This window comes from Etheostoma cragini, chromosome 10 (assembly GCF_013103735.1).
Source record: "Etheostoma cragini isolate CJK2018 chromosome 10, CSU_Ecrag_1.0, whole genome shotgun sequence".
NCBI classification, from domain to species: domain Eukaryota; kingdom Metazoa; phylum Chordata; class Actinopteri; order Perciformes; family Percidae; genus Etheostoma; species Etheostoma cragini.
The window spans coordinates 11,668,039-11,692,204 of record NC_048416.1 but is presented as its reverse complement, the minus strand read 5'-3'; the positions used below and the strand labels follow the sequence as shown (position 1 = coordinate 11,692,204).

General features: G+C 40.2%; 3 protein-coding genes across 7 annotated transcripts in view; 1 reads left to right on the top strand and 2 right to left on the bottom strand.

Annotated features, from left to right (window-relative positions):
* Positions 1 to 1,412: 1,412 nt before the first annotated feature.
* Positions 1,413 to 4,864, bottom strand: LOC117952301 (platelet-derived growth factor receptor-like protein). The gene is made up of 7 exons (XM_034884451.1): positions 4,598 to 4,864; positions 4,225 to 4,382; positions 3,976 to 4,118; positions 3,697 to 3,848; positions 3,293 to 3,586; positions 2,217 to 2,356; positions 1,413 to 1,954 (listed from the first exon to the last, which is right to left on the bottom strand). Exons 1-7 carry the CDS (start codon positions 4,677 to 4,679, stop codon positions 1,748 to 1,750), a joined length of 1,176 nt encoding a protein of 391 aa, XP_034740342.1. The 5' UTR covers positions 4,680 to 4,864; the 3' UTR covers positions 1,413 to 1,747.
* Positions 4,865 to 5,979: 1,115 nt separating this feature from the next.
* LOC117952298 (cationic amino acid transporter 2-like) lies at positions 5,980 to 16,704 on the bottom strand. 4 transcript variants are annotated; one of them, XM_034884444.1, is made up of 13 exons: positions 16,535 to 16,691; positions 16,069 to 16,175; positions 13,990 to 14,369; positions 13,253 to 13,408; positions 13,004 to 13,169; positions 12,747 to 12,883; positions 11,169 to 11,391; positions 7,376 to 7,512; positions 7,177 to 7,279; positions 6,951 to 7,084; positions 6,633 to 6,799; positions 6,414 to 6,522; positions 5,980 to 6,327 (listed from the first exon to the last, which is right to left on the bottom strand). In XM_034884444.1, the coding sequence occupies exons 2-13, from the start codon at positions 16,095 to 16,097 to the stop codon at positions 6,197 to 6,199; spliced, it is 1,872 nt and encodes a 623-aa protein (XP_034740335.1). In that variant the 5' UTR covers positions 16,098 to 16,175; positions 16,535 to 16,691; the 3' UTR covers positions 5,980 to 6,196. The 4 variants fall into 4 exon arrangements, with proteins under 4 accessions (XP_034740335.1, XP_034740336.1, XP_034740338.1 ...); XM_034884445.1 differs by having other exon boundaries at positions 13,990 to 14,363; positions 16,535 to 16,690; XM_034884447.1 differs by lacking the exon at positions 16,069 to 16,175 and having other exon boundaries at positions 16,535 to 16,704.
* A 1,875-nt stretch (positions 16,705 to 18,579) lies between these two features.
* anxa6 (annexin A6) overlaps positions 18,580 to 24,166 on the top strand; it is an 11,480-nt gene continuing 5,893 nt past the window's right edge. For both annotated transcript variants that reach the window (XM_034882790.1, XM_034882789.1), the window contains exons 1-11: positions 18,580 to 18,730; positions 19,668 to 19,722; positions 21,248 to 21,332; positions 21,487 to 21,581; positions 21,705 to 21,818; positions 21,911 to 22,001; positions 22,091 to 22,170; positions 22,289 to 22,345; positions 23,169 to 23,262; positions 23,718 to 23,813; positions 23,957 to 24,015. In XM_034882790.1, the coding sequence (XP_034738681.1) occupies positions 19,720 to 19,722; positions 21,248 to 21,332; positions 21,487 to 21,581; positions 21,705 to 21,818; positions 21,911 to 22,001; positions 22,091 to 22,170; positions 22,289 to 22,345; positions 23,169 to 23,262; positions 23,718 to 23,813; positions 23,957 to 24,015 (774 nt within the window). In that variant the 5' untranslated portion in view covers positions 18,580 to 18,730; positions 19,668 to 19,719. The remainder of the gene's footprint in view (positions 18,731 to 19,667; positions 19,723 to 21,247; positions 21,333 to 21,486; positions 21,582 to 21,704; positions 21,819 to 21,910; positions 22,002 to 22,090; positions 22,171 to 22,288; positions 22,346 to 23,168; positions 23,263 to 23,717; positions 23,814 to 23,956; positions 24,016 to 24,166) is intronic.

Sequence of the window (24,166 nt, the reverse complement as noted above, 5' to 3'; positions counted from 1 at the left end):
CAGAAAGGGCCACGTTAAAAATGCTGTTTGAGTTCTAAATTTAACTTCCGAATTCTGAGATTATTTCTACCAACCCTAAGAGAACTGCCTCAGGTCTGCCTTGCACCAGCTCCCTAGACTTAGACTGAGACTTCTCTTTATTGTTCCTTTTGGGAAGACTCCCGCGAGGAAATAGAAAATTCCAGCAGCAGTTTGAGCAAGAATTTTTTTTTTTATTAAAAAGACGGTATAAAGACAACAAAATAACAATAGCCTACTTATAATAAAAATAAGAACATTCGTCAAATAAAGACAAAAAGACCATCAATTATTATCAAAGTGTCAGTGTTAAATTTATAAAGTGACCAGGTATTAATGTAAGTCCAGGTGTGTACGTGTATGTGCTGTATGTATGTATGTATGTATGTATGACTGTATGTATGTTTGTATGTATGTTTGTATGTATGTATGTATGTATGTATGTATGTATGTATGTATGACTGTATGTATCTATGTAAGTATGTATGTATGTATTGTCCTCTCTGCCCTATTTCCTCCTCCCCCCAAGGGAGGAGTTGTAGAGTCTGATTGCATGAGGGACAAATGCTGTTGTAGTTTTTCAACTCCTCTCTCCTCTCTCCTTCCTTATGCGTGCATCCTTGTCCCAGAAATGCCTGTTACTAACCTAGCCCTGGGTAGTTATTCCAGGGAGTCCTTACGTTCTTTATCACACAGGAGTTTTCCATGGATTAGGGTGGCACCAAAATCATGGTTGCCGTGGTCCTGCTACACATCATGCTGTGCCCTGTTATATCCTGCTACGCTCTGCGGTGCCTGCTACGCTCTGCTTCGTCTTGTGGTGCCATCTAACGCCTTGAAGTTTCCTGCTATGCAATGAATTACTACAGCTACTGTTTCTAGTCACTGTCCCATTATCTTTTATTGGGATCCTCACACCCTCAACCAGCACCATCAGACAAGACCAAGAGCCTGGTAGTTTAAAAAAAAACGTTTGCTCTTGGGGGAATTACTAGACTTGTTGGGCCCTTGTAAATTATAGAATGTGGTCTAAACCTACTCTATCTGTGAAATGTCTTGAGACAACTCTTGTTATGAATTGATACTGTAAATAAAATTGAATTGAATTAACTTGTGTAAATAACTAACAAACTAACTAATTTACTAACTAACTAAGTAACTACTATTTTCAATGTTGATTCATAATTATTCTTTTCCAATCAATTCTTTAGTCACAAATTATTAAAAATGGTATGTTCTGCCTCTGTTTAGAAGTGGTGAATATGCAGCTCACAGTAACCTAAAACTATCTTCCACTTGTTGTCTGTAGCTTGTTGTGCTTTGCATGTGTGGGATTCTGCAACGTCCATAAATACCTCACTCAAAGAAGAAAAAAACTATTTTTCTCATAATAATAAACATTCACAACAGTTTATTTTATTTTATTTTCTATGCCCTCATGTTATGCGGGGGCATGCACAATAAGAATAAGTAGAAAAAGACGGGCAACAAGGCTTTGAATACACAAATCTAATGCACAACAATTCAAATACAGTCATCTAAACAACATCATCTCTGTTATCATTGTGATGCTGCAGTGTGTTTCCTTTACTCATAGCTACAGAAGAAGATATTTTGTTTTTTTTGTAAATTTATATGTGACTGGTAAATTATTGTTTAATACTGTAACGGAGCAGAAAGTTGCACCTGATTGCTGACCACTCCGCTGACATCCTCCAGTTTGGAGGATTCATGGTTTCTTAGGTTTGGCTTTGGGGACAACTTTAACAGTGGTGGACACAGATGAGGCTCCTAGCAGGTTGTGGGCGGTGCAGGTGTATGTTCCCTGGTCCACGTCCCTCACCTCATCCACCTGTAAGACAGACTGAGACTGCTGTCGAGCCGCTCCTCCCCCGACTGGAGTGATGCTGTCCTGTGTGTTCAGAGGCCTCCCGATCTGCAACCAGTACAGGCACTCAGTTCAGTTTGCATTAAAGACATACAGCATGGGGGAAAGGGACCCCATTAAAATACGTTAATAATATAATATGTTACTGAATCATTAATAGATGGTTATAGGCCTGGATGCTCTGCAGTCCATAGGTTAGCAAAAATGGTAATGACACAGATCCTCCTCTTACTTTGTCTCACATCCAACTTTGAATGTACGGTTTAATAAGACTTTAGGAAGTATGCCATATTGTCCTTGCGTGTCTGACCTGCTGTCCTGGGTATTCCCAGTTGAACTCTACGAGCACATCCTGCTCCCCCACCACAGAGCAGCTGACACGCAGATCCCCCCCCACAGTCAACGAGCCTGACGAGGCCTGGATCACTGGAGCAGGAGGAGCCATGGGGTCTGATGGCAAATGTTTCAGAATTTCAGTGACTGTTTAAGTGATAAGTAAGCAAAAAATAATTTAAAAGTGATTTGCATTAGTCAGCACAATGAAACTTTGTCTGTGACCTGCAATTTTTTGTGTGAAGTTTGCATCTTATGCATTTGTCCTGCAATCTTAAAAATGCACATAGATACGGAGGTCTACAATGCCCTCCTCCTCGAGCAGTAACAAGAGTACTAATACATGTATATTCACTTCTAGTGCTGAAATTAACAAGGATTTCTAAAGAACATTTCCTGCTGAAAGTTTGCTGTTGAACTGTTTAAGAAGTTCAAATAATGAAACAGCAAAGTTGAAGAAGTTGAATTATTCGTTTTAAATTCTAAATGCTGAATGGAATTTGGTAATTTGAAGTGTAAGCTCTGAGTGGAGTTGAATGCTGAAACAGAAAACCAGAAAAGAGTTGACATGGACGTCAGTGGACGTGTAAAAGAATTGGCCTGTAAGTGTCAGTTGAAGTGAAAGTCCTGAGATAAATTATTGCCCGTTCAAATGTATCAAAAGATGAAGTGAAGGGAAAACACTGAAAGCAGTTGAAGTAAATTGAGAATGGACAGTGGAAGTTGTGGGAGTCAAAGGAACTTTTTTGGTAGTTGTTCAAAATGTTAAGCTCTGAGACCTGAAAGAGTTTGTCAGTAGATGTGGAAGGTTTCAAAGGATTTAAAATGTCAGCTGGTTGTTTTGACCACTCAACAGTCAAAACCCCAAAGTACATTATGTACAGAAAACAAAAAAAGAACATTTGTCAGCCCTGTGCAAAATTGTCTTCTTGTACATAGTATTTCTCTGTCCTCCTGTCTGATGCATGCTGGGAGACGCTTTGTCCCTGATCAGTTATAGGCGACAAATTAATTTGTGATTAAAGGAAAGCGTGATTTAGTGGCAGCACTCACAGTTAACATAGATGAGCATGTACTTGGTGGAGCTCTGCCTCAGGTTGCCCAGGCTGGCGACACAGTACAAAGCTCCAGCATGATAAGGCCGGGGTCGATGAATGGTGAAGCCCCTCTTGACGTTAAAGGAGATCTCAGTCCCATCCACCCCCACCTCTGCTGGTGGAAACTCGCGGTGCAGAGTCACTTTAGCCTCAGGTGACGTCACCTGGCAGGGGAGGCGCGTCGGCCAGTTGGTTCTCAGCTGAATCACTTCGTAGTAGTCGGATGACGGAACAAATAGCTCCTGTGGGTCTGATTGGGACAGTGAGAAGATATGGTAAGACTAACGACAAGATAACGTGAGTATGAAAAAAGCTTCTGAGAATTGCACATGTAGCATCAATAAAGTTGATTCACTGCACCGGGAAAGAAGACGAAGACTTTTACAGCTTTGTCATAATCCTTCCTGCAGTCTGTGTCTTCACAGTACATAGGATAACAGCTGTATTCCCCTGTGTCTGCACCAGTAGTGTTGACTAATGTCAGAACGCCATAGCGCTCGTGTTGCACAGTCCTGCAGATCCAAAACAGGAAACACTCAAAGAACACACTGAGTCTTCAACTGATTGTAGAATTCTATATGTAGAAGAATAAATTGTACATCATGTATGATAAAGATGTATTGACAGCTTATAGTTTACCTGAGCCTTCCATCATCATCCTCCTCCAGGTACGTGGGGACGCTCCACTGCACGGGTTTGCCCCTGCACCTCAGCTCCAGAGTGTGTCCTGTCTGCACACTTAGAGTTTCTCCCACCGTCTTAAACTTCCCTTTGTTAAACACCTGTACGTGTGATACATGCGATAACACAGGTAATCCCTGGGGCTGTCATAGTTCTGTGCTTAATGAACGTTCCTTGAACAAACTTCTTGTGTCCTAGATGAAATACCTGAGTGAGGAAGGCCTGTGCAGATGTAGCTTTGATTTTGGGTTTGACTGTTACAGTTCTGGGCCCTTTATTTGTTGATTTCCCAAGTTTGGGTTTGTTTGGCCTGGGCTTCCTCCCTGGAGTAGTCCTCTGTTCTTGGGCATCTTTTTGACAATCAGCTACACACAACATAAAGAGCACATACTGCATTAATAGTTCATAAGATGCAGGCAAATATTTGATGATTTGAATTGACTAATAAGTAATTAAGAAAAGTTGGTAATGGTATCACGGTAAGCCTCATCCTGCTTTTAGCCAACAGAAATCTCCCTTCTTTATTGATTCTAAGAACACATATTCACAGAACTGCGCAGCGAGTAATGAAGTAACTTACCTATCTCGAAGATCACGGCACAAAAAAGGAGAGCGCTAAGCACAAGCCTCCCCTTTGATCCAGACAAGTTCACCAAAGGCATGATTGATCAGTGGAACAAAATGAAGGTCTGTGGATTGTTAGTTCATGCAGTTGAACACAGAGAACATACTGCAGAAACCAAAGAGAGGAGGAGGAAGGCAGAGCCTGCAGTCAGCTGTTTAACAGAATCACACAAATTCCTCCTCCTGAGAGTGGCATTAGTACCCCAAATTCCTTCCGACTGGCTCAATGGAGGCTTTCAAGCCTTTCCGGACCAATGAGGGTCCAGAGACAGAGGCCCCTCCGTGTGGAATCACACAGCTTGTTTGCTTAGCTGCTGGACTGGAAGTGTCTGGGCCTCCGAAACACACTACACAGCCCAGGCGAAGACTGTTTGGCAAAAGTATAAAAAGCATTTGGCACCCAATAAACCTTTTGACCTGCATTCATTGATTGTCTTTGCAGTGGTAAAACAAATCCCAGGCTTGGCTTGCTTTAGACCCATACACAATGTACAAAATCACACATGCATTTTTTTTTATCAACTTATTTTATATGTTGAGATTTATCATTTTTACATCTATTCATCTGTTGCTTTCAATGTGTTGTCATGTTTGGTGTAATGGATCATTTCAATTGGGAAAGAATTCTAATAAAACTATACTTTATTATGAAAATCCATCAACTTAAATCAATAACCTGCAGCACAGATTGCAATGCCCTCTGAGAAGAACTTGAGATGTTAGGCTAATAGGAAATAGAAATATTGATAATATTTATATATTCAATAATTCTCGTCTGTGAAAGTACATGTTTCTAAACAGAAAATAACTCCAGGTTTTGTATGTTTGATTAAATCCATAGCATGCTGAACCCAGTGAGAAGTACAATGTAAACCCTTCCTTTTTCAGTGACTAGCTAAGACACCATCTTGACCATGACACACAGTTAGGATTCTGTGAAAGGTCCTTTAGTTCTCAGTGAACTCTGGTTAGTGAGGGGGCTCTGTTGTTCTCTTAAAGATTACGAGAACTGAACTGGTCTTTTTATTAACGTACTGTACATACTGCGGAAAATAAACTCCAGATTGTAATCTTAAAAACTGGATACTTTCTTTTTAATTTAGGAATACGTTTTCAATATATAATTATACAACATGTACACTTTGCATATTTACACTTTAAAACAACAAACAATTAATAAAGTGAAGCTTGAAATAGGCTAGGAGAGAAAAAATGAGACATTTCACAAAGTTTTCTGTATCTACATTGTACTTACTTTTGTACAGTCTTACTCCATATTTTGATATGTAAAAAAGTTATTTTGTTATTCATAATCGTAATTAGAATTGTATAAAATTACAGGCAACAAGCACAGGTCCAAAAATACGTCAGGCATCAGTTTGAGGTTTGCATTGAGAATATTTAGATTAACTTCAAACTCCATCATAATGTCTCTCACTCTCAAATGTTAGATGGCGCAGGAACAGCGCAGTGGTTGCTGCATGTAAAACAGTAGTTACACACTTGCAGTTCCTCAGTGTAACATCTTAATTTAATTCGTTGGCTCCTGCAGAGCTCAGAACTTTTCTTCTTTAATGATGTCCTTGTCTGTTTTGTCGCTGACAGTTTCGATCTGTATCTGTTTGGCCATGAGACGCTTCCTCTGAACACTGTGACGGACGCCATAGCCAAAATAGATGAGTAAACCTGGAGAGAGAAGAGGTGGATCATGACAGTTCAGCAACTAACTCAATAAAACCCTGCAAACCTTTCAAGCAGAAATATGTTCTTACCCACTAGCATCCAAATAGCGTATCGCACCCATGTTTCCCCACTTAACTGGACCATTAGGTAGACGTTGATGAATGTACTCAGTAACGGCAGAGCAGGGAGTAAAGGCACCTGTGAATAGACAATAGAAGATGTGAAAATAATTTCTTGTTGATTTTTATGAGAACATACAAACAAAATGTGGCTCTACTTTCTCAAAAACACCATTAAAACACTATCACCATGAAAGATGCCTTTGTGCTGTTTTGCGGGTGCCTCCAGATGAGGAACGTGTTGAGCAGCACAATGAAGGCGAGGATGCAGACAACCGCCAGACTCCATGCTTCCATGCGGGACAGAGCATCTAAGGCTTGACTCAGTGTAACACACAGTGCGACTACAAATGCAACTGTTGAAAAGAAAAGATGTATGAGAGAAGCCAGTTTGTGGACCAGAGAAATAAAAATAAACAAAAAAAATAAGTTAGTGGTCAACAAATGGTACTAGAGTGCTTGAGAAATAAAAGCCACAAGTGCTTCAGTTGTGTTTGCCTCGCATACCAGTGATTACAGTCAAGATTGTGACTCTTCTTGAGGTGGATGAATTGGGAGATGACGGAGGCTTTAGGAAGCTAAATTTGGTGCTTTTTTGTGTGATCTGTAAGTCTGTGTCGTTAGATGGACCTTCTTGGTACCTTGATCGAAAAAAAAACATGTATCACACATTCAGTTTTGCACAGCATTCTAGGTAAAGCACAGTGGGAGAAGAAACAGTAAATAAATATACCTCAGTATTAAGATGCATATGGCCACGAGCGTGTAAGCAAACAGAGTGCCGATGGACATCATTTCCACCAAGGCTTCCAGGTCAAACAGTAGAGCCATGATGGCTAACGATGAAAACCAGGGAATACAGAGTTACTTTAAGTCCATAAATCTCACCACATACATACACAGAAGCTGACAGACAGCTGGAACATCTGTACCTGACACAGTTCCAGACGATATGGTTGCTACAGCAGGACTGCCCTTTGAGGTGACTTTGGTCAGGGGTTGGAAGAGCAGGCCGTCTCTTGCCATGGCAAAGAGCACACGGGGCATTGGGAACATTGAACCCAGCAGGCTGGAGAAACAAAACACAGACAGGGTCGGTCAACAACCAGCATACGTTCACTCTAATGAAGAATAACAGATTTTTCTCTTCAACATTTCTATGCAGGTTTGTTAATTTTTTTGTTGGCATTCTGTATCAATGACATGGCTAATGTAAGGTCACATGGCCCTCCTCTTCACTGATTAATGAATGATTCCTAGTAAAGAAAAGTCAGCTTGTTTGACCTAATACAGTGACCTTAATACCAAACTGATATTTGTGATAATTCACTCGTTTTTTTTATCACATATATTTCGTTTTGTTTCACCCTGTGTGATGACCCCTCCGCTCTAGGTGTGTCTGTGTGGCTGGCTGCTCCTTGTCTTGCAGGATCCGGCTCACGGCAGCGAGTCACTGTTAACTTTATGAGCCCCACCTGGGCCCAGTGTGGGTGGACATGAAAGCTTACCACCTTTCCACAGAGTGCGCTCTCTTCCCTCACCGCAGCTGTATTTCGGGGTTTACTTGTAACAGACATTTCCGCACACCATGTGAGTTTTGATTAACTACTGATTTTCACTTTTCTTCTTCTCAGTTTATTAGTATTTCTGTAATTTGTTACTTTGTGCTAATGCCTCGTCTGTCCCTCCCATCTTGTTGCAGCCAATGACCTGGGTTGCAACCATAGACTGTTGACATTAATGGACAAAGCATCCGGTTCGGTAAAGTGCTGCAAATGCGCAAGTCCCTTAAACCTGTATTCTATCTGAATTTCATCAGGGGATGACACGTGCGATTGAAAAAGAAGGTCAGTTTCTGTGGAAGTCTATGAGAAAGTGACCCACTTCTCACCTGATTTATTACCTCAGTCAACCTTTTTTTATAATTTCATGGTCTCAATTGCTAGTTTTAAGTCTTCTGCAATACTGAATGATTTTCATTTTTTGAATGGCTATGATGTAATTGCCAGTAAAAGTGTGTAACGTAACGTGGCTCCTCCCTCACTCCTCCCTCTTGTCTGAAAGCATCACATCCGCAATCAGGATGGCTGCGCCCGTAATGGAAAACTCAACAACTCATTGCAGATCTCCACAAACCAATTGGTGACGTCACACAGGCTCTGTCCATTAATATTAAGAGTCTATGGTTGTGACCCCTTTTCAGACAATGAAGCAAAACCTCTGGCAGCCACTCTGGTGCTAAAAGCTCCAGTTGTTGGAAACAAATGTTGTTGCCAGCAGAAACTTCCTTTGGTATCAGTTTAATCTGAGAAAACAGTGATAATCTCTGATCATGACAGAGTTATGACATGTTTTATAAGAATCATATTTGACCATATTAGTCTTGGGCTACGCTAAGTTAGCAATCAAGTGACCTTGTGGCTCTACACAACGTGTATCAGCCTTGAATGCTTTTTTAGATTATGTGTGAAGTTGATTTTCTGGGTAAATAGTGCTGCAGAGCACACTTTGTTATTTCAGTAGAGTACATTGTAATAGAGTGTAACAGTAAGATGCCTGATATACACATCACTGGCTTTGTAATAAATCCATGGCAGGCCTTCTTTTGATGTATGAGTAAAGCATTTATACAAACTGAGTTGGTAAGCATCAACAATTTAAAGCTACAGTTGGTCATAAATAAGTTTTTGTTATATTTTCTCAAACTATCATTTTGTCCAGACACCACTCATGAATCAGATCATCTGTGAAAAAAATCCCGTTCCTCTGCCTCTTCCTAGGATGCTAGGTTGCTCCAGATACATATGTCAACGTTAACACAGGCATATTGTGCAGGCGAACACTTGGGCTTCCCGTCGATCATTGCAGCCGGAGACTGCGACACATGTACAGTATCGGTTGCAATTTGGCATTTATCCTCTTGGTGCTGCTAATGACATAAAGAAAACAGAGCAGAGCAGAGGAGTCTCTAACACAGTATCAATAACTGTTTGTGAACTGTGAAACTATGCCCTGCTGATCAAAAATGAGCTTGATGGTGTTTTAAGCCCCCAATGTCAACTTCCGGGCAGCGCTGCAACCATTGACTAAAAGCCACCTAACCTTAACCCTAGCCTTTACCTAATCCTAGACGTGGGGGGCTTAAAACACCAAACACCCAAAAATGATGAGACTGTTCAGCTCGGCTTTGTATTGGTGGAAAGTTGCAAATGCCAGTAGGAGTACTAAGGGGATGCAAAGGAACATGATTTTATTAACAGATTATGGTCTCAACAGTGGAAGGAAATACTACCCACTGGAAAGTTTTCTGTGCTCATATAAACCAGAGAACGTTACAGTCACGTTTTTAATGTTGTGAATTGGCTGCACTAGGTTTAGGCACCAAAACAATTTAACAAACAGGACAGTAATCCCAGTCTCCTGGGTAAAAGTCCTGTGTTTAAATGCAAATATGAGTTGTAATGGCAGCTTGAACTAACAATTTATGGGAGTATTTATTGGTTGAGGATAGTTTCAGATTCAACAAATATGAAAGTAATTTTCAAAAAATATTATCTACTAAACCTTTAACACGGGCTACCAGTAGACAAACACTGATAACATTCAAAGATAATGAATCTGTAGATAACGCATGTTTAATGCAAAAATAATTTATAGATATAAAGAGTCCACAGCCATGCTAGCAGGTCTGTGAAGTTGTACTTAGACCCAGTGGTGCTTTGAGCTAAATGCTAACAGCATGCTAACATGCTCACAATGACAATGTTAATATGCAGACGTTTTACTTGGTTTAGTGTAAGCATACTAACATTGGCTAATTAGCACTAAACACAGTAGGCCTACAGCTGAGGCTGATTGGAAAGTCATTAGTTCTGAAGGTACTAAGGGCAGGGTTGGTCACTATTTTCAGTATAAACTTTAAAAATCTTGTTTGAATGGTCTTTACACTCCGACAGCAATAACTAATTTATGGGCTTTGAGAAAGGAGCGAAAAAGACATTTATATCTGCTCTAATCTTCTAAGAATGCCTACCAACCACTGCCTCGCGGTCCTGCTTGGAAAGAACCAATAGCATGCCTCCTTGCCACGTTGCGCATACTCAACCGCTTTCTCCGCTCTGCTCTGAAGCAGCAACGTGGCGGTGTCTGTGACGTCTGTGTGTGGGTCGGAGCCCCGAGGACAGGAAGCGGGATTAGACGGAGCCCCAAGGAGATGCTACTTTCAAATCTTGCTATCTTTTCAACATTACCAACCCTGGCTTTAAGTCTTAAATCAAAGTATTGGATTAATCGAAATTTTGATTAAACCACAATTCATCCTGAATGGAAAAGAATGTTTGTATTACATTTTATGGCAATCCATTCTATCTATAGTTCTAGAGACATTTGTCCAAAAGTGTCAGGGATTAACAAAGTCCTTACGATAAATCCTCTGTTGACCATAAATGTCTGTACTAAAGTTATTGGGGTCCGTGTACTTAGCGGCCAACGGATTTTCGTTTTGAAATGAAAAACGAAAATCGTTGGATCATCAAAAATGGATCATAACATCTAATGGCTATCCATCCAATAGTTAATAACATCGTTCAGTCTGTACCAAGGTGTAGAAATGACCAAATGACCGTGCTGCTAGCGTGGCTAAAAGTTAAATATTTTTAGCCCACATGTTTTCTCTAATCACAGTCACATCCCATGACCACTAGTGTACTACCAGTGTTTTCTTACCTGGTAGACAGGGCACACAGTGATCCCACAGCCACAACATACTTGGCAGGACCCCAGCCAATGTAATCAAAGGCCACTGGCAGAGGGCTTTTTTCATTGAGCAAGTAGTAGGGCATCATCAGGGTGAGAGCAGCAGAAACCGCAAAGTAGGCCAGGAAACAGATAAGTAGTGAAGCCACAATGCCCAGAGGAATGGACTTCTGGGGGTTCTTCACCTCCTCACCTATGATGAAGAAAAAAACAATGATTAAGGATTTCCTCTTTCAGCTGTTTGGGGTTACATAATATGAAAGAAGAATATCCCACAATTATGACAAAATCTGTAATGATGACCAGCTTTAAGACTGTCATGTAGACAGCGGTTTGGTTAACAAAATTCAAAGATCCACTTATTGGAAAATTACCAGTACCCAGCTGCATAAAACCACTTTGAATACGACTGTCCTTAAATTTTCATCTATGGATCCCTTAGAAATAAATAAATTGCATAAAATCAAAAAGGATTTCCTTATGATGTTGTAAGGGAAAAAATAACCTTTTGATCTTGAGTGATGGCCCCGATACTTAATTGTTCCTACATGCGTTGCTAGAAGGTCCTTAGTAACCACTTTCCAGAGATTTCTTTAAGGGACTCATACCAGTCTCAAAAGTGGAAAAGAATTGTGAAACATAAGACAATTGCTGAATTTATGGTTATTAAAGAGGAGGAGTAGATCAACACACATTTTACAGGTAAAACCCACTAGACACTGAACAACTGAATCTAGAGAATATCTTCAAAACCGCTACAATATTTGAACCCTATGTGCTTGTGCTTATCATATTTGAGTAGAACAACATTCTCATATTCAGTTCATTTATGGCTAGCCAACACTGGCAGTAATGCTGTCAAGTAACATAAAAGGATGATGATGTAATTGAAGCTAAACCATGGTAACGGAAGTGCCCATGTGCTGTATTATGACAGTAAAGCCTTTCTGCAATGCTAATAGATTAGCCACTGAGTTTAGGTAAATATTTAGGATAAGGGACAAACTCTTGGAAAAACTGGCCCTTTTAGCCACATCTCATTAAAAAAGGCTGATTGGGTAATATTTTACTGTCTTACTGTCAAATAAAAATGATTGATTGATTGATAGCCATCATCATATGGAATTTATCACATAGATGGTTCAGTTGTTATCAGGTCACATGATAACAGCTGTACCATCTCCAAGATAAGTGAGCAAACTCCATCAGATGATTGCCATGAGATATGGATCAAAGAAAAGGTTGTGTAAGTGCCAGTTTTTTTTTAGTCAAATCGAGATTTTTACATTTACATGATTGAGGTAAACATAATATTGCATTTCACTGGAGGAATTGTTAAATCTTTACAATTGTATCATATTTCAGAAGTAATATAGGAAACCTGTTGCTTCACTGCAACGATTTGCACCTATTTCTGCTTTGTCACTGTAGATACAGTATTACAATTTGAAATGTGTATTTGAGCCTGTATTCCTTTAGAACAAGATCTAATGATAAAATGTAACTAAATATAATCACAATGATACTGATGAAGGGAGCCCTTCTTACCTGTTGTAGCGATGCAGTCAAATCCAACAAAAGCGTAGAAACATGTTGCAGCTCCGGCCACTGTTCCACTTAAGCCATAAGGGAAAAATCCACCCACTCCATACACACTTGTCACATTGACAGTAGAGCTCAAGTTTCTGCAATGGGGCGAGAGCATTATGTTGTGTTTATTTACAGTGAGATAAAAATGCTACTGTATTTACAGGATCCTGCACACACCCAAACACAGACAGGCTTATATTGCTCTTTAACATTACTGGAGTTCTGCCGTGGCGTTTATCAGAGCCTCTTCACTGATTTTCCAGTTGGAAATGTCCCCCTTGATGAATCCAGAGATGGCCACAAACAGCAGCACCACGATGTTGACTGCTGTGAAGATCTTGTTGATTGTTGTTGACTCTTTTACTCCAAATGCCAGCACACCTTAATGGGAAACATGGTGAATGTTATTTTTGTTTGTATGCATTAATGCCGCCAGCAAAACAACACCAGTTTCATAATTTTACCTGACAGTATCATGACAAGACCAGCAGCAAAGACATCTGGGTAAGCTGCCAGGCCAGGGAGGCCCATGGCTGCGTGTTCTTCAAAGTATTTTGATATGTGACCCCCTATAAGGTCATCAAATGTCCCACTCCATGCCAGTGCAACACTAGAAGTCCCTGATTAGATAGTGGGAGAAAGATACAATAAATTAATTTAGCCACAATCTAACTGTAGTCATAAACAGGACATTACGGTCCAGTGATAGTTCCTCTCTGCGTCTTTTACACTTCATGACTCAGTTATTCCAAGCCATTACGCTGGTTTACGACCATATTGAAAAGCAAGCAATGAATTTCACAAGCGGTGTAAAACAATTTTTTGCGAAAACTTTTAATGTTCAAAGAGCCATTCAGAAATTGAAATTGAAATGGCCTATGGAGCATGAGAAAGGTCGCAGAATGTTTAAGAGTCTCATGATGATGGTTGATCATTTATGGGTTCTCAGTGAGCCAAACATGTTTCATAAGAGGGAAATATCAGTTTTGGAAGGAAAATCACAAATTTGAGCCAGAGATTAATAGAAAGACAGAGATTAAATTAAAAATGTCTGTACAGTTATTTTCTTTACATTGTTGGCAACCTTTTCAAAATATTATCATTGTTGTAAGAGGAGACAAAACCTACAGCACTAAATAATATACATGATAATTTATTGTAATTTATCATTTATTAAACAAATCCTGTGTATCCCACTTGCCTATGACGTAGGAGAGTAATAGATTCCACCCAGTGATAAAGGCCAGCAGCTCTCCAACAGTGACATAGCTGTAGAGGTATGCTGAGCCTGTCTTGGGAACCCGCGACCCAAACTCCGCATAGCACAGCCCGGCGAATATGGATGCCATGGCGGCGATGAAGAAGGAGATGATGATGCTGGGTCCTGCAGTGTCTCTGGCCACCTCTCCGGAGAGGACGTAGACGCCGGCCCCCAGGGTGCTGCCCACACCAAGGGCCACCAGGTCCAGAGTAGTCAGGCATCGGTTAAACGTGGACTGCTCCCCCTCTGGTTCCAGGGGCTTCCTCCGAGACAGGCTCACCAGAAAGGACTTCACCACACCGCACGGCATGCTTCTATGGCTTTGGATCAAGATGGAAAGATGTGGGAATGATAAAGGAAGAGATAGGTGGGAGTGCAGTTTGATATTGTGGAAAAAGAGGGAGGGAAGAGGAGAGGGGGAGAGAGGGTGAACTTGTCAGTAAATAATTGTCAGATAGATCAGCCTCACAGTAAAACATTTCCTCTTCAAAGAATCATTATTCTCTTATCTATTGTTTATGTAACAGTGGCAAAAGGGTTAATTTATTAAGGCAACATGTTCTTTTTTTTAAAATTAAAACTTAACTGCGATTACATGATAAAATGTCGTTCAAATGCTCAATCCATATTTTACTGAATTCATATTAAGGACAAAAAAAGATTAACTCACCTCTCCTGTGTAATCCCTTGCCTCACAGGTGTGCTTATGAGAGTCAATTACATTAATATGATCTGTCATTCCTCTAAATGCCATTATTCTTTTATACATGCCCTTTTTTATCACTACCCTGATATGATAGTGCTGATGTCTGGAGTTTTCAGTGCCTCCAACCCTACAAAAGCAACGCCCTTTTACTCAACCTTCAATTACTTGCACAATAACTTCCTTGAATATTTCTCAGGGATCCAGGCGATTGATTTATAATAGGTTCTTCCCCTGGTAGTAAAAAAATGTATATATTCTAATTTGTAAAGTGTGTTCTCACCTCACCAGAGTGGGATCATTGATCCTCAGAGATAATCCCTCCTCTCGGTCTTTATATTACCTGTGTTGACATGCTTGTTCTGCATTTTTTCTTTTCTTTTCTTATTATATATGATTACATCTGCTGGACAGTTTTTAAAAAAAACTTTTTATTACTGTTTTTAAACATCTGAACCAGAAGTACTTTGGTTATTTAATCCATATTTACCATATCAGATGCAAAATAAATGATAAGAAGGAAAAGAACAGTCCTCTAAGAGAACCAAACAGGGACAGTGTTACATTTGCCTGTTTTGTTTCTTGTTGTTTGTCTTTGTCTTTTTTTTTTTTTTTATTAGTATGTCTTTTTTTTGCGTATTCATTTTGCTTCTCGTGCTTGTAATGAGAGCTGCGGCTTTGTTAATCTTTTCATGATTATGCTTTCAAGATAACTTAAGGTACACATTCTTCTATGACTTTGGATTTTGTCCTTCGCAAAGAAGAACCAATAAAAAAAAAAGAAACGTTTCAATGTGACCACAGTAAAAACTGAGTAAAAACATGTTCTAAATTTCCACTTTCTGGCACTCATCAACAAAACATGGTTATTTATTGTAGATGTACGCGGTGTTGTTGCTTTTCGTAAGGTAGGTTAAGTCATTGCCCCCAAAAAACTACACTGTGGGATAGGATGGGATAGGATAGACTCTATTAATCTGGGTATTTTCCTGTGCTACAGTAGTTTAAAAGAAAAATTGTTTACACATTAGAATAACAAAAATACGCGTTAAGTAGACGTAGATGAAATAAGTATACATGCATGTCTGTATGTATGCATGTATGTATGTATGTTCTCAAAGTGTGTTTATATGCATGTGTTGTTTAGAAAAAGCCTGTGACCGTATCACTGCAGCTATGTTGGAGATTTACTGCCTGTTAGAGCCGTGTCCAGATCTCTACCTGGAGGTGTGAGCCGGCCCTGAGAGTTAATGAAACAGAGGAGGACAAAGCAGCTTTCATGGCTTATGCATGCAACAGTCAGGCTACACACTTACTCTTTGAAAGGTAGATTTTGCCTTCTCATCTCCCATCAGGGGATTTCAGATCACCTAATCCCTCCTGGCATCCACTTCAGCAGGCAGGAAGTGAGTAGGAAAGCAGCCTGTGTGGACGGTCAAAGTACCTTATGATCAAACTTAAAGCTCAGGCTTCCTATCTTCAGATCTCACAGGTTGAGATACTGTCTCCAGAAGGACATGGTAATACTTAACTGAACAACAGTTACTATGCACGTGATGTGCAGCTTTATGATCAGAAGGTTGTATTGGACTACAGTGAAGCTCAGTTAATGACCATTACTGTGTTATTTATGGCTGTCTACTGTGCATTTAAAAAAATTATGAGATGCAGGGTTACAGACAAGTACTGCAGTCCTGCATTACAATTCACAGAGGTTAAAGCAGAGGTCAGGGATTTAAATCTGACTGGTCACTTTATTCAGTAGATACACAAGTTGTTTACCTTGTCTTCAGTCCCACGCGGAGTGACTGGTGACTGTGTGGTGAAAACAGCGGCGCGGTGATGCAAAAATATCCCTGCTGTTGACTTGGATGAAGGAAACATGATTTTTTACTGCGATATATACAAGACTGGCCTGCGTGACCCTCCCACTCTATGGAATTACTTACAAAGTAGCCTTTCTCACTCCCGTCCAGTTTGGATCATAATGTGCTCATTATTGCATGGAAGGCACGGGGTGAGAATTGTGAACAGCAAATCCCATTCAGAATGTCAAAAATGCTTTTGTGCTCACTTCATTTGTTGTTTTGTTTTCACACGTTTTTATTCCATTTTTTCTTTTAAATTCATGCATTTGGAGGTTATGGATAAATAGATTTTGTTATTGACATAATTAACAACCGGTAGTTTGGGTAAACATATCTAAAAGGGAAGAAAAGACAACATAGATTGAGAAATTATTAGTGCAATGAATCATAAAATATTTTAAAAGTTTAAATACATAATTAAATACATTTGTTTGTACATTATAACAACCTCATGAACCTTATTTAGTGTCCTGATGTTATTTAGTCCAATTGTCTGTACTAGATTGCATTTGGGCTGTCAAGTTCTTCCAGCTCGGTTTGAGTTAAGGTCAGGTTCTCATGTAATGCATTTTCAAAACAGAAGAGGTCAGTAAACTAAATTACCTTTCATCACTGGTGCCTTCTAACGGCCTGTGTTACCTTACAGGGGCCCTCTCTCTCTGAAAACTGGCAGAGACAAATTTAAAGAAGCTCCAGGATAATGTGATATGAAATAAGCGAAAGCGAGTCAGACACAACCACAGGTTTTCCTGATAGGCTGTGTTCAACAGGACCTGTTCAAGTAAAGGCATGAATGAAAAAGTGTCCTTCATGTTTATACAGTAAGCTGAGGTCAGGTGGTGTCAGGGAAAAAAAAATATAGTAACCACAAAGCCAATGACTCTGAGATTGACTTCCAGGATGAAACATGCTGAGTCATGCTTCTGCTAGTGTGCCACTGGACTGTCTGTCTGCAAGTCCTGGGAGTCAGCTCTTCTCTCAACATCTCTTTTGCCAAACTTCATATAATTCTCACCAATAATTAACGCAGTAGATACAAAACTCTTTGTATAAAACCTAACATAAGCTACACAAACATATAGGACATACACTGCCTGGGTCTCTTACATATCTTTTTAACGCCAGATCATTTTTACTGCACCAGGTCCTAAAACTATGTGTTCCTTAAAAATCATTATGTTCATACTGAGATTTAGAAATTGGCCCCTATTATAACTAATACAAAAAATAAACACTACACTGTTCTGCAGATTGTTCAACTTGTGTGTGTGCTACTATTGTTTTGTAGGCTTCAGGCCCCTCAGTTTGCTCATAATGGCTTTTTCTTTTTAAATGTATGTTTTAATTAAATCTGGTGGCTGTAAATAAACATAATTTCTGATGACATATTACAGGCTACATTAACAAGTTTGTATCAACGTATGTGCCCCATAATCACTGATAGGTTATGGGAAACTGTACTATTTGTTCTACGTTATCATTTTCTGTAACATGGCCTCTCTCCCTTGATTCCCCCCCCCCCACCGGTGTCTCACACCACTTACTGGAACAGACGCCTGACGGGACAGAAATAGAGCAGGCAGGCTCCCCGCTCCCCCTCTGTTAAAATCACATTTGAACTCTGAAGTCATGAGACAAAGTTCAGAAATTCCGACAACCTAGCAAAACCGGAAGATTTGCGTGTTACCGACGCTTCACGTATTTAGATAGCTTTTAAGTGTTTTTAAAAAAGAGGTACACGTTTTACTGCTAAATAAATACGGGGAAAGATTTGCGTAAAAGTGCGCAGCCTCCGCGCGTTGGGTCTCAGTTAGGTCTCAATGTAACCCCTTCGCATGTGTTTTAAATTATAGGCTAATTTTGGGCTGTAAAACATTGCCCCCCTACATTCCCATTCACACACACACACACACACATACACACACACACACACACACAAACACACACATACACACTCACACACACTTCTAATATAAGAAGCTGCGCGAGAAAGCGACGCAGTCGTTGCATCACAGAGGACACGTAACGGGACTGCCTGACCGGAGGAGACAGACAGTTGGCAGAGAGCAGAGACAGCAGGACCAGGACCACTGGATACTTTATGCAGAAGGTAAGACATAATCATTGTTATATGTGAAACCTTTAAGTCTTAAGCCCAACTGTTTTCTGGAAAGATTTGCTGTCATTATTTCATATGTCCGAATTGCAGTAGACAGCAAGGTTTCCCTGGAATAATGTTATTTAGTGAATTAATGGATATAATAACGATATAATATACAATTACAACGTCTTTGTGTTGTTGCAGAGAAAAGTTTTAAGTATGAGAGACTCAAAGCCTCCAAAGTTGATTTAATAGTGGGGTACAAAGAAGGGTGTGGCTCTGTATAGAGGCCCACTCTCATACTCCCCAGACCTTCATCCTGACGTTAATTTAAACTGTGCTTGCTATTTTGGGAGAGCTTCACTTCTGTCTTAAACAAAAAGCAGCATTTAAATCACTTTTTCTCAGTAGAGAAGCTAAACTGTATTAGTTTACATTTGTTATTACCTTAGTTTGAGTCTATCTGAATTTTAGCACATGTACTCAGTCAAGAAAAGTTAGCAAGTACTTTTTTTTATAGCAGCTGCCTCCATACGCTATACTGAATGGCTGCATTATTTGTAGTATGGCAGTACGGAGAATGTGACTAAATAATGTCCCTGCCAATTAGTTAAAGCAAATTCCATCCACCAATGTGTCATTGAGTTGAATGTGAGGTCTTATAGAAACATGATGGAAACTCTCCCTGTTTGGCTGTGCTCTTGCTCTGAATGACTGCATGTGGTGATCACTTGTTACCAGGCAGCACACTGAACAGACCCCCTCATTAGATGTACTCAGGAAAAACAGGAATCATCTTCACGCACAACATGTTGTTGCAACACCATTTCTTGCAAATTGGAGGGTAATAACTCCAAGGACATTTTTTTTTGCAATGCTGCTATATAACCCTACATCAGCATTTCTCTCTCTCTCTCTCTCTCTCTCTCTCTCTCTCTCTCTCTAGCCTGAAACAATTGATTACTGCACAGTGTTGACACAGACGACCAAATATAGAGATGGTAAGTGGACCGCATCTTTCTCATCTTGCATTATGTACGTATGATGTGCATTGTATCATACTGCTGAACAGATCTTGTGTCAGTGGAAGATGGAGGGTTTTGTCTACCATTGAATGAGGTGTGAGCAAAGTGAGGTCCTTTTTCTGCCATTATGCAAGTCCTCCCCATCAGAAAGGCAGCAGTGTTGGGTGTCAGGGCTTCCTTTGGTGCCTGCACATCTAAGTTGCCAGCATCTCTTCAACGGCTTTGTCGTCCAACGTCATTGTCCGAGCTGTAAGTCAGTATCCTGTCATTCTGACCTTACTTGAGGTGAAACACACACTTCCTCTTAGTTATACTCAGCACAGTTGGGGTCTTGGCAACCCAACACCCAGTGAGGAAGGAAGGGGAATGAATTTAGATCTTAACATTTAATCCACATTTGCAGTTTTTCCACATAAGATCCATCATAAGAAATGCGATTAGTTTAGTTAAAGGCGTGTTGCTAGGGGCTGATATTTGTGGACGTGTTTCTATGTGGGTAAAGCTCTCCAGCTGTCGTGAAGAGTGATGGTCGCCATAGTGAAGCAGATGAACAGAGCATGTGCAGTGGCCCCTCAGCAGTGTGGATAGCATATTTTGGCTGACTGCCTCAATGCAGCAGTAATTCAACAGCAGCAGCTGCAGTTTGAGCTTTCAAAATGCAGGCCAAGCTTGCTTATTTCCCACAGTGAATGAACATCAGAACTTCATCATTTTCAAGTGTTCATTGTAGTTTTCATTTATAAACAATGTCCCAGATCTTTATATTTGCCCTTGCATGGCCAGTGGAGTTTCTTTGCATACTCTGACATTTTGAGCTGCTGTATGACAGACCCCTTCAAAGAGCGCTACTTTGCATGCAACCTGACACCCTGCTGCTGCTACAAGGCCACTGTCCCACCCCCACACGCATGCACCGGACCCCACACACACACACATACACACACACACACACACACAAACAGCAGGTATTCCTCTGTTCAGCTGGGCGTGAGACAGGTGCAAGCAGTCAGCTGCTCTAATGGCAGACTTGGCTTCACCTCCTGTCCCAGTGTCCCGCCACTACACTCCGCAAGTATGTTTTGGTCAAGCCAGTGTACTGTTAAAAGAGATGTGACAAGAGATATGCAGAGCAAACCTGTGACCCTAAAAAAGCATATTGTGAGTCCTGACGCTTAGTTGGGAAGGTTCGCGTCTAACTTCTTTCTCAACTTCAATAAACTGTCTGGGTTGAGAGGAGAGCATAGTAAATATTGGAGGAACTAACACTGAACACAACCAGTCTGTAATAGAACAATACTGCTGCCATGCAATGCATTGAGTCACAACCCGGCTGGCTGCTGTCAACTCCAATATGACATACCCACAGTTAAGACTCATTCCCAAACATCATTACATATCCTGCTGTTACAGAAACATAGTAGTATTTACACTTTGGTTTTGAATCATCGCAAATACTAATATCTCACTTCTGAAATCAAGTTGAACTTTTTTTTCCCCCAAGGTGTTCAGAGGCACAATAACAGATGCTCCGGACTTTGATCCGACCAGTGATGCTGAAGTTCTTTACAATGCTATGAAAGGCATCGGTGAGTGCCTCACTCCTCTGTGATTTTTTGTTCGAAGAGGGGAAAAGGTCATCTTTCATCTTCATCACTTGTAGGAATAATCTCCCAGAGAATTTCACAAAGCAGTCATGACAATGATGCAGTCAAAAAGAAAATGTTTCCTTGTGTTCCTCAGGTAGTGATAAAGAGGCCATATTGGACCTGGTCACCTCAAGAAGCAATGCACAGAGGCAGGAAGTCATTGCAGCATACAAATGCAGCTTTGGACAGGTCATCTTTTCTCAGATTTTTGTTTGCTGACATAAAAACATTTTTTTCAGAAATAAACAAGTACATATTGTACATGATTTAGACATTTGCTAAAACTCCATTATGTTTTTATTGTTTTGACAGGATCTGATTGAGGATCTGAAGTATGAGCTGACGGGCAAATTTGAGCGTCTCATTGTCAGTCTAATGAGAACCTCAGCCTACCACGACGCCAAAGAAATCCATGATGCACTCAAAGTAAGACATTTATCTCATAGTTCTTCATAATACTTCAGTCACATCTAACTAGCAGAAGCTACTTCATACTTAACTTAATGCTCTTTTTCAAGGGAGTAGGAACAAACGAGAAATGCCTCATTGAAATCCTAGCATCTAGAAACAACAGACAGATTCTTGAGATGGTTGCAGCATACAAGGACGGTGAGGCCTGTTAAAAAAATGTCACTTTAAATCAACATATTATTTGCTTAGCATCTCTCAACATTTGACATTGATGTCTGTGCCTCCAGCCTATGGCAGAGACATGGAGGAGGATGTGATCGCAGACACATCAGGTCACTTTAAGAAGATGCTGGTTGTCTTACTTCAGGTCAGTTTACTGAGGAGGTGATGTAATCACCAGGGAAGTATCCAGTCAACCATACACTTGCCGTCTTAACCAAAGTAGCTTTAACCGCTGACAGATTGTTTTGGTGTGATGGTTCCAGGGGACCAGAGATGAGTCAGGAGTGGTGGACGCAGACCTGGTGGAGCAGGATGCGCAAGTGAGAATTTGAAGACTTTATCTTTAGGATGCAGTAATGAACTGTGTTATTTTACTTTATTCAAAAAATTGAATTTCGGACCTTTTTACCTTTGCGTGTATAATTGTCTTAAAAATATTTTAAAGTTGCATGACAGTTGAATGGCCTCATTATAACACATTGTCACTTTGTACCAAAAAACAATTCACAATTATTCAACACATTGTTGAAAATATATCAACTAGACTAAGAGTCTACAGCCTACTGGATGCCAATTGTAGTATTTGACTAAGACCCTGCAGCCATGCAACTGTAGCCACTCTGTAATGCTGTTCTTCAACACGGGTGCTGCTGGTTGCTTTGAGCTAAATGCTAACCGAAACATGCTGACATGATGACAATGAAAATGCTAGCAGTTTTTATGTTTATTTTAGTTTAGCATGTTAACATGCTAACATTTGTTAATTAGCACAAAACCCAAAAGTACAGTTGGGGAATAGCATTGATTTTGCAAAGAGACATTTTGACCTGATGATGATGCTAAATGAAAAGTCAGGGGATTGTGAGAGTTGATGTCATCCTCTAGGGACCATGCCTGTCTGTATCCATCCAGCAGTGGGTGAGATATTTTAGTTCAGACCCAGGTTGTGGGCCGACCAACCAAACTGACCAACGTTCCATTGCCGAAAGCCTATGTTGTTGCATAGCTAAAAAACAGTCTCACCAAATTAACCAAATTAGTACCCATTTATGATATTAATTTGCTGTGTACAATTAGGTTACTATTTTGTTTCTTTCTTTTTTCTTTTACATTATCATCTGTTGCTTTCTTACCTCTGTGTAGGATCTGTATGCGGCAGGAGAAGAGCAGTGGGGGACTGACGAGGCCAAATTCATCATGATCCTGGGAAGCCGCAGTGTGACTCACCTCCGAATGGGTAAGCCCAGCTCTCGGGATAACTTACACCACAGTGAGGCATCCACACATTCCCACTGTGACCACAAACCTCTCAGGAGTTAATGGCACTTAACGCTGTTGTCCTCTACCACTGTCTAATGCAAAGACAACTGTCTGATTCCTTCTGTTCAGAACTAAAATTAAAACATGTGCATCACAGAGATGAGGTCATAGAAGATAAAGAAGAAAAATGGCAGGAGTGGAAACCAATGATAGCATCAGTTTATAGCAAAGAGGCTGAACTAGGCACGGTGGTGCTCTAAGCTCACATCAGCCTGCTAATATGCCCACGATGATGATGCCAACATGATGATGTTTAGAAGAAAATATTATCCAGGCTCACATTGGAACCTTGGTATTATTATTAGAACATTAAGATAACTCAATTAGCATGAAATAAATACCGTTATAAAATGTTATCTTCTGTTTGTTTAGTTTTTGATGCATATGAGAAGATTGCAGAGTTATCCATTGAGGACAGCATAAAGCATGAGTTGTCTGGGGACTTTGAGAGGCTGATGCTGGCTGTTGGTAAGAATTACTGGAAGTTACACTTTTTGACATGTGGTGTGTCAAGATGTCAATTTAACACATTGTTCTCTCTCTCTCTCTCTCTTTCTCTCTCTCTCTATCTCTCTCTCTTTCTCTCTCTCTCTCCTGGGTTTTTCTCACAGTCCAGTGCATAAGGAATGTCCCCATGTTCTTTGCAAAGCGCCTTTACAAGTCAATGAAGGTAAACAAAAAGTGAAGAAGCCATTTAGTCTACTCTAAACTATTTGTAGACAGATATGCCATTCTCATTCATCTCATTCATCAGTATGCAATTAAAAGACTATCTAATTAATAAAAATATTCTGAATGAATTTCAATCCGGTTTCAGGAAA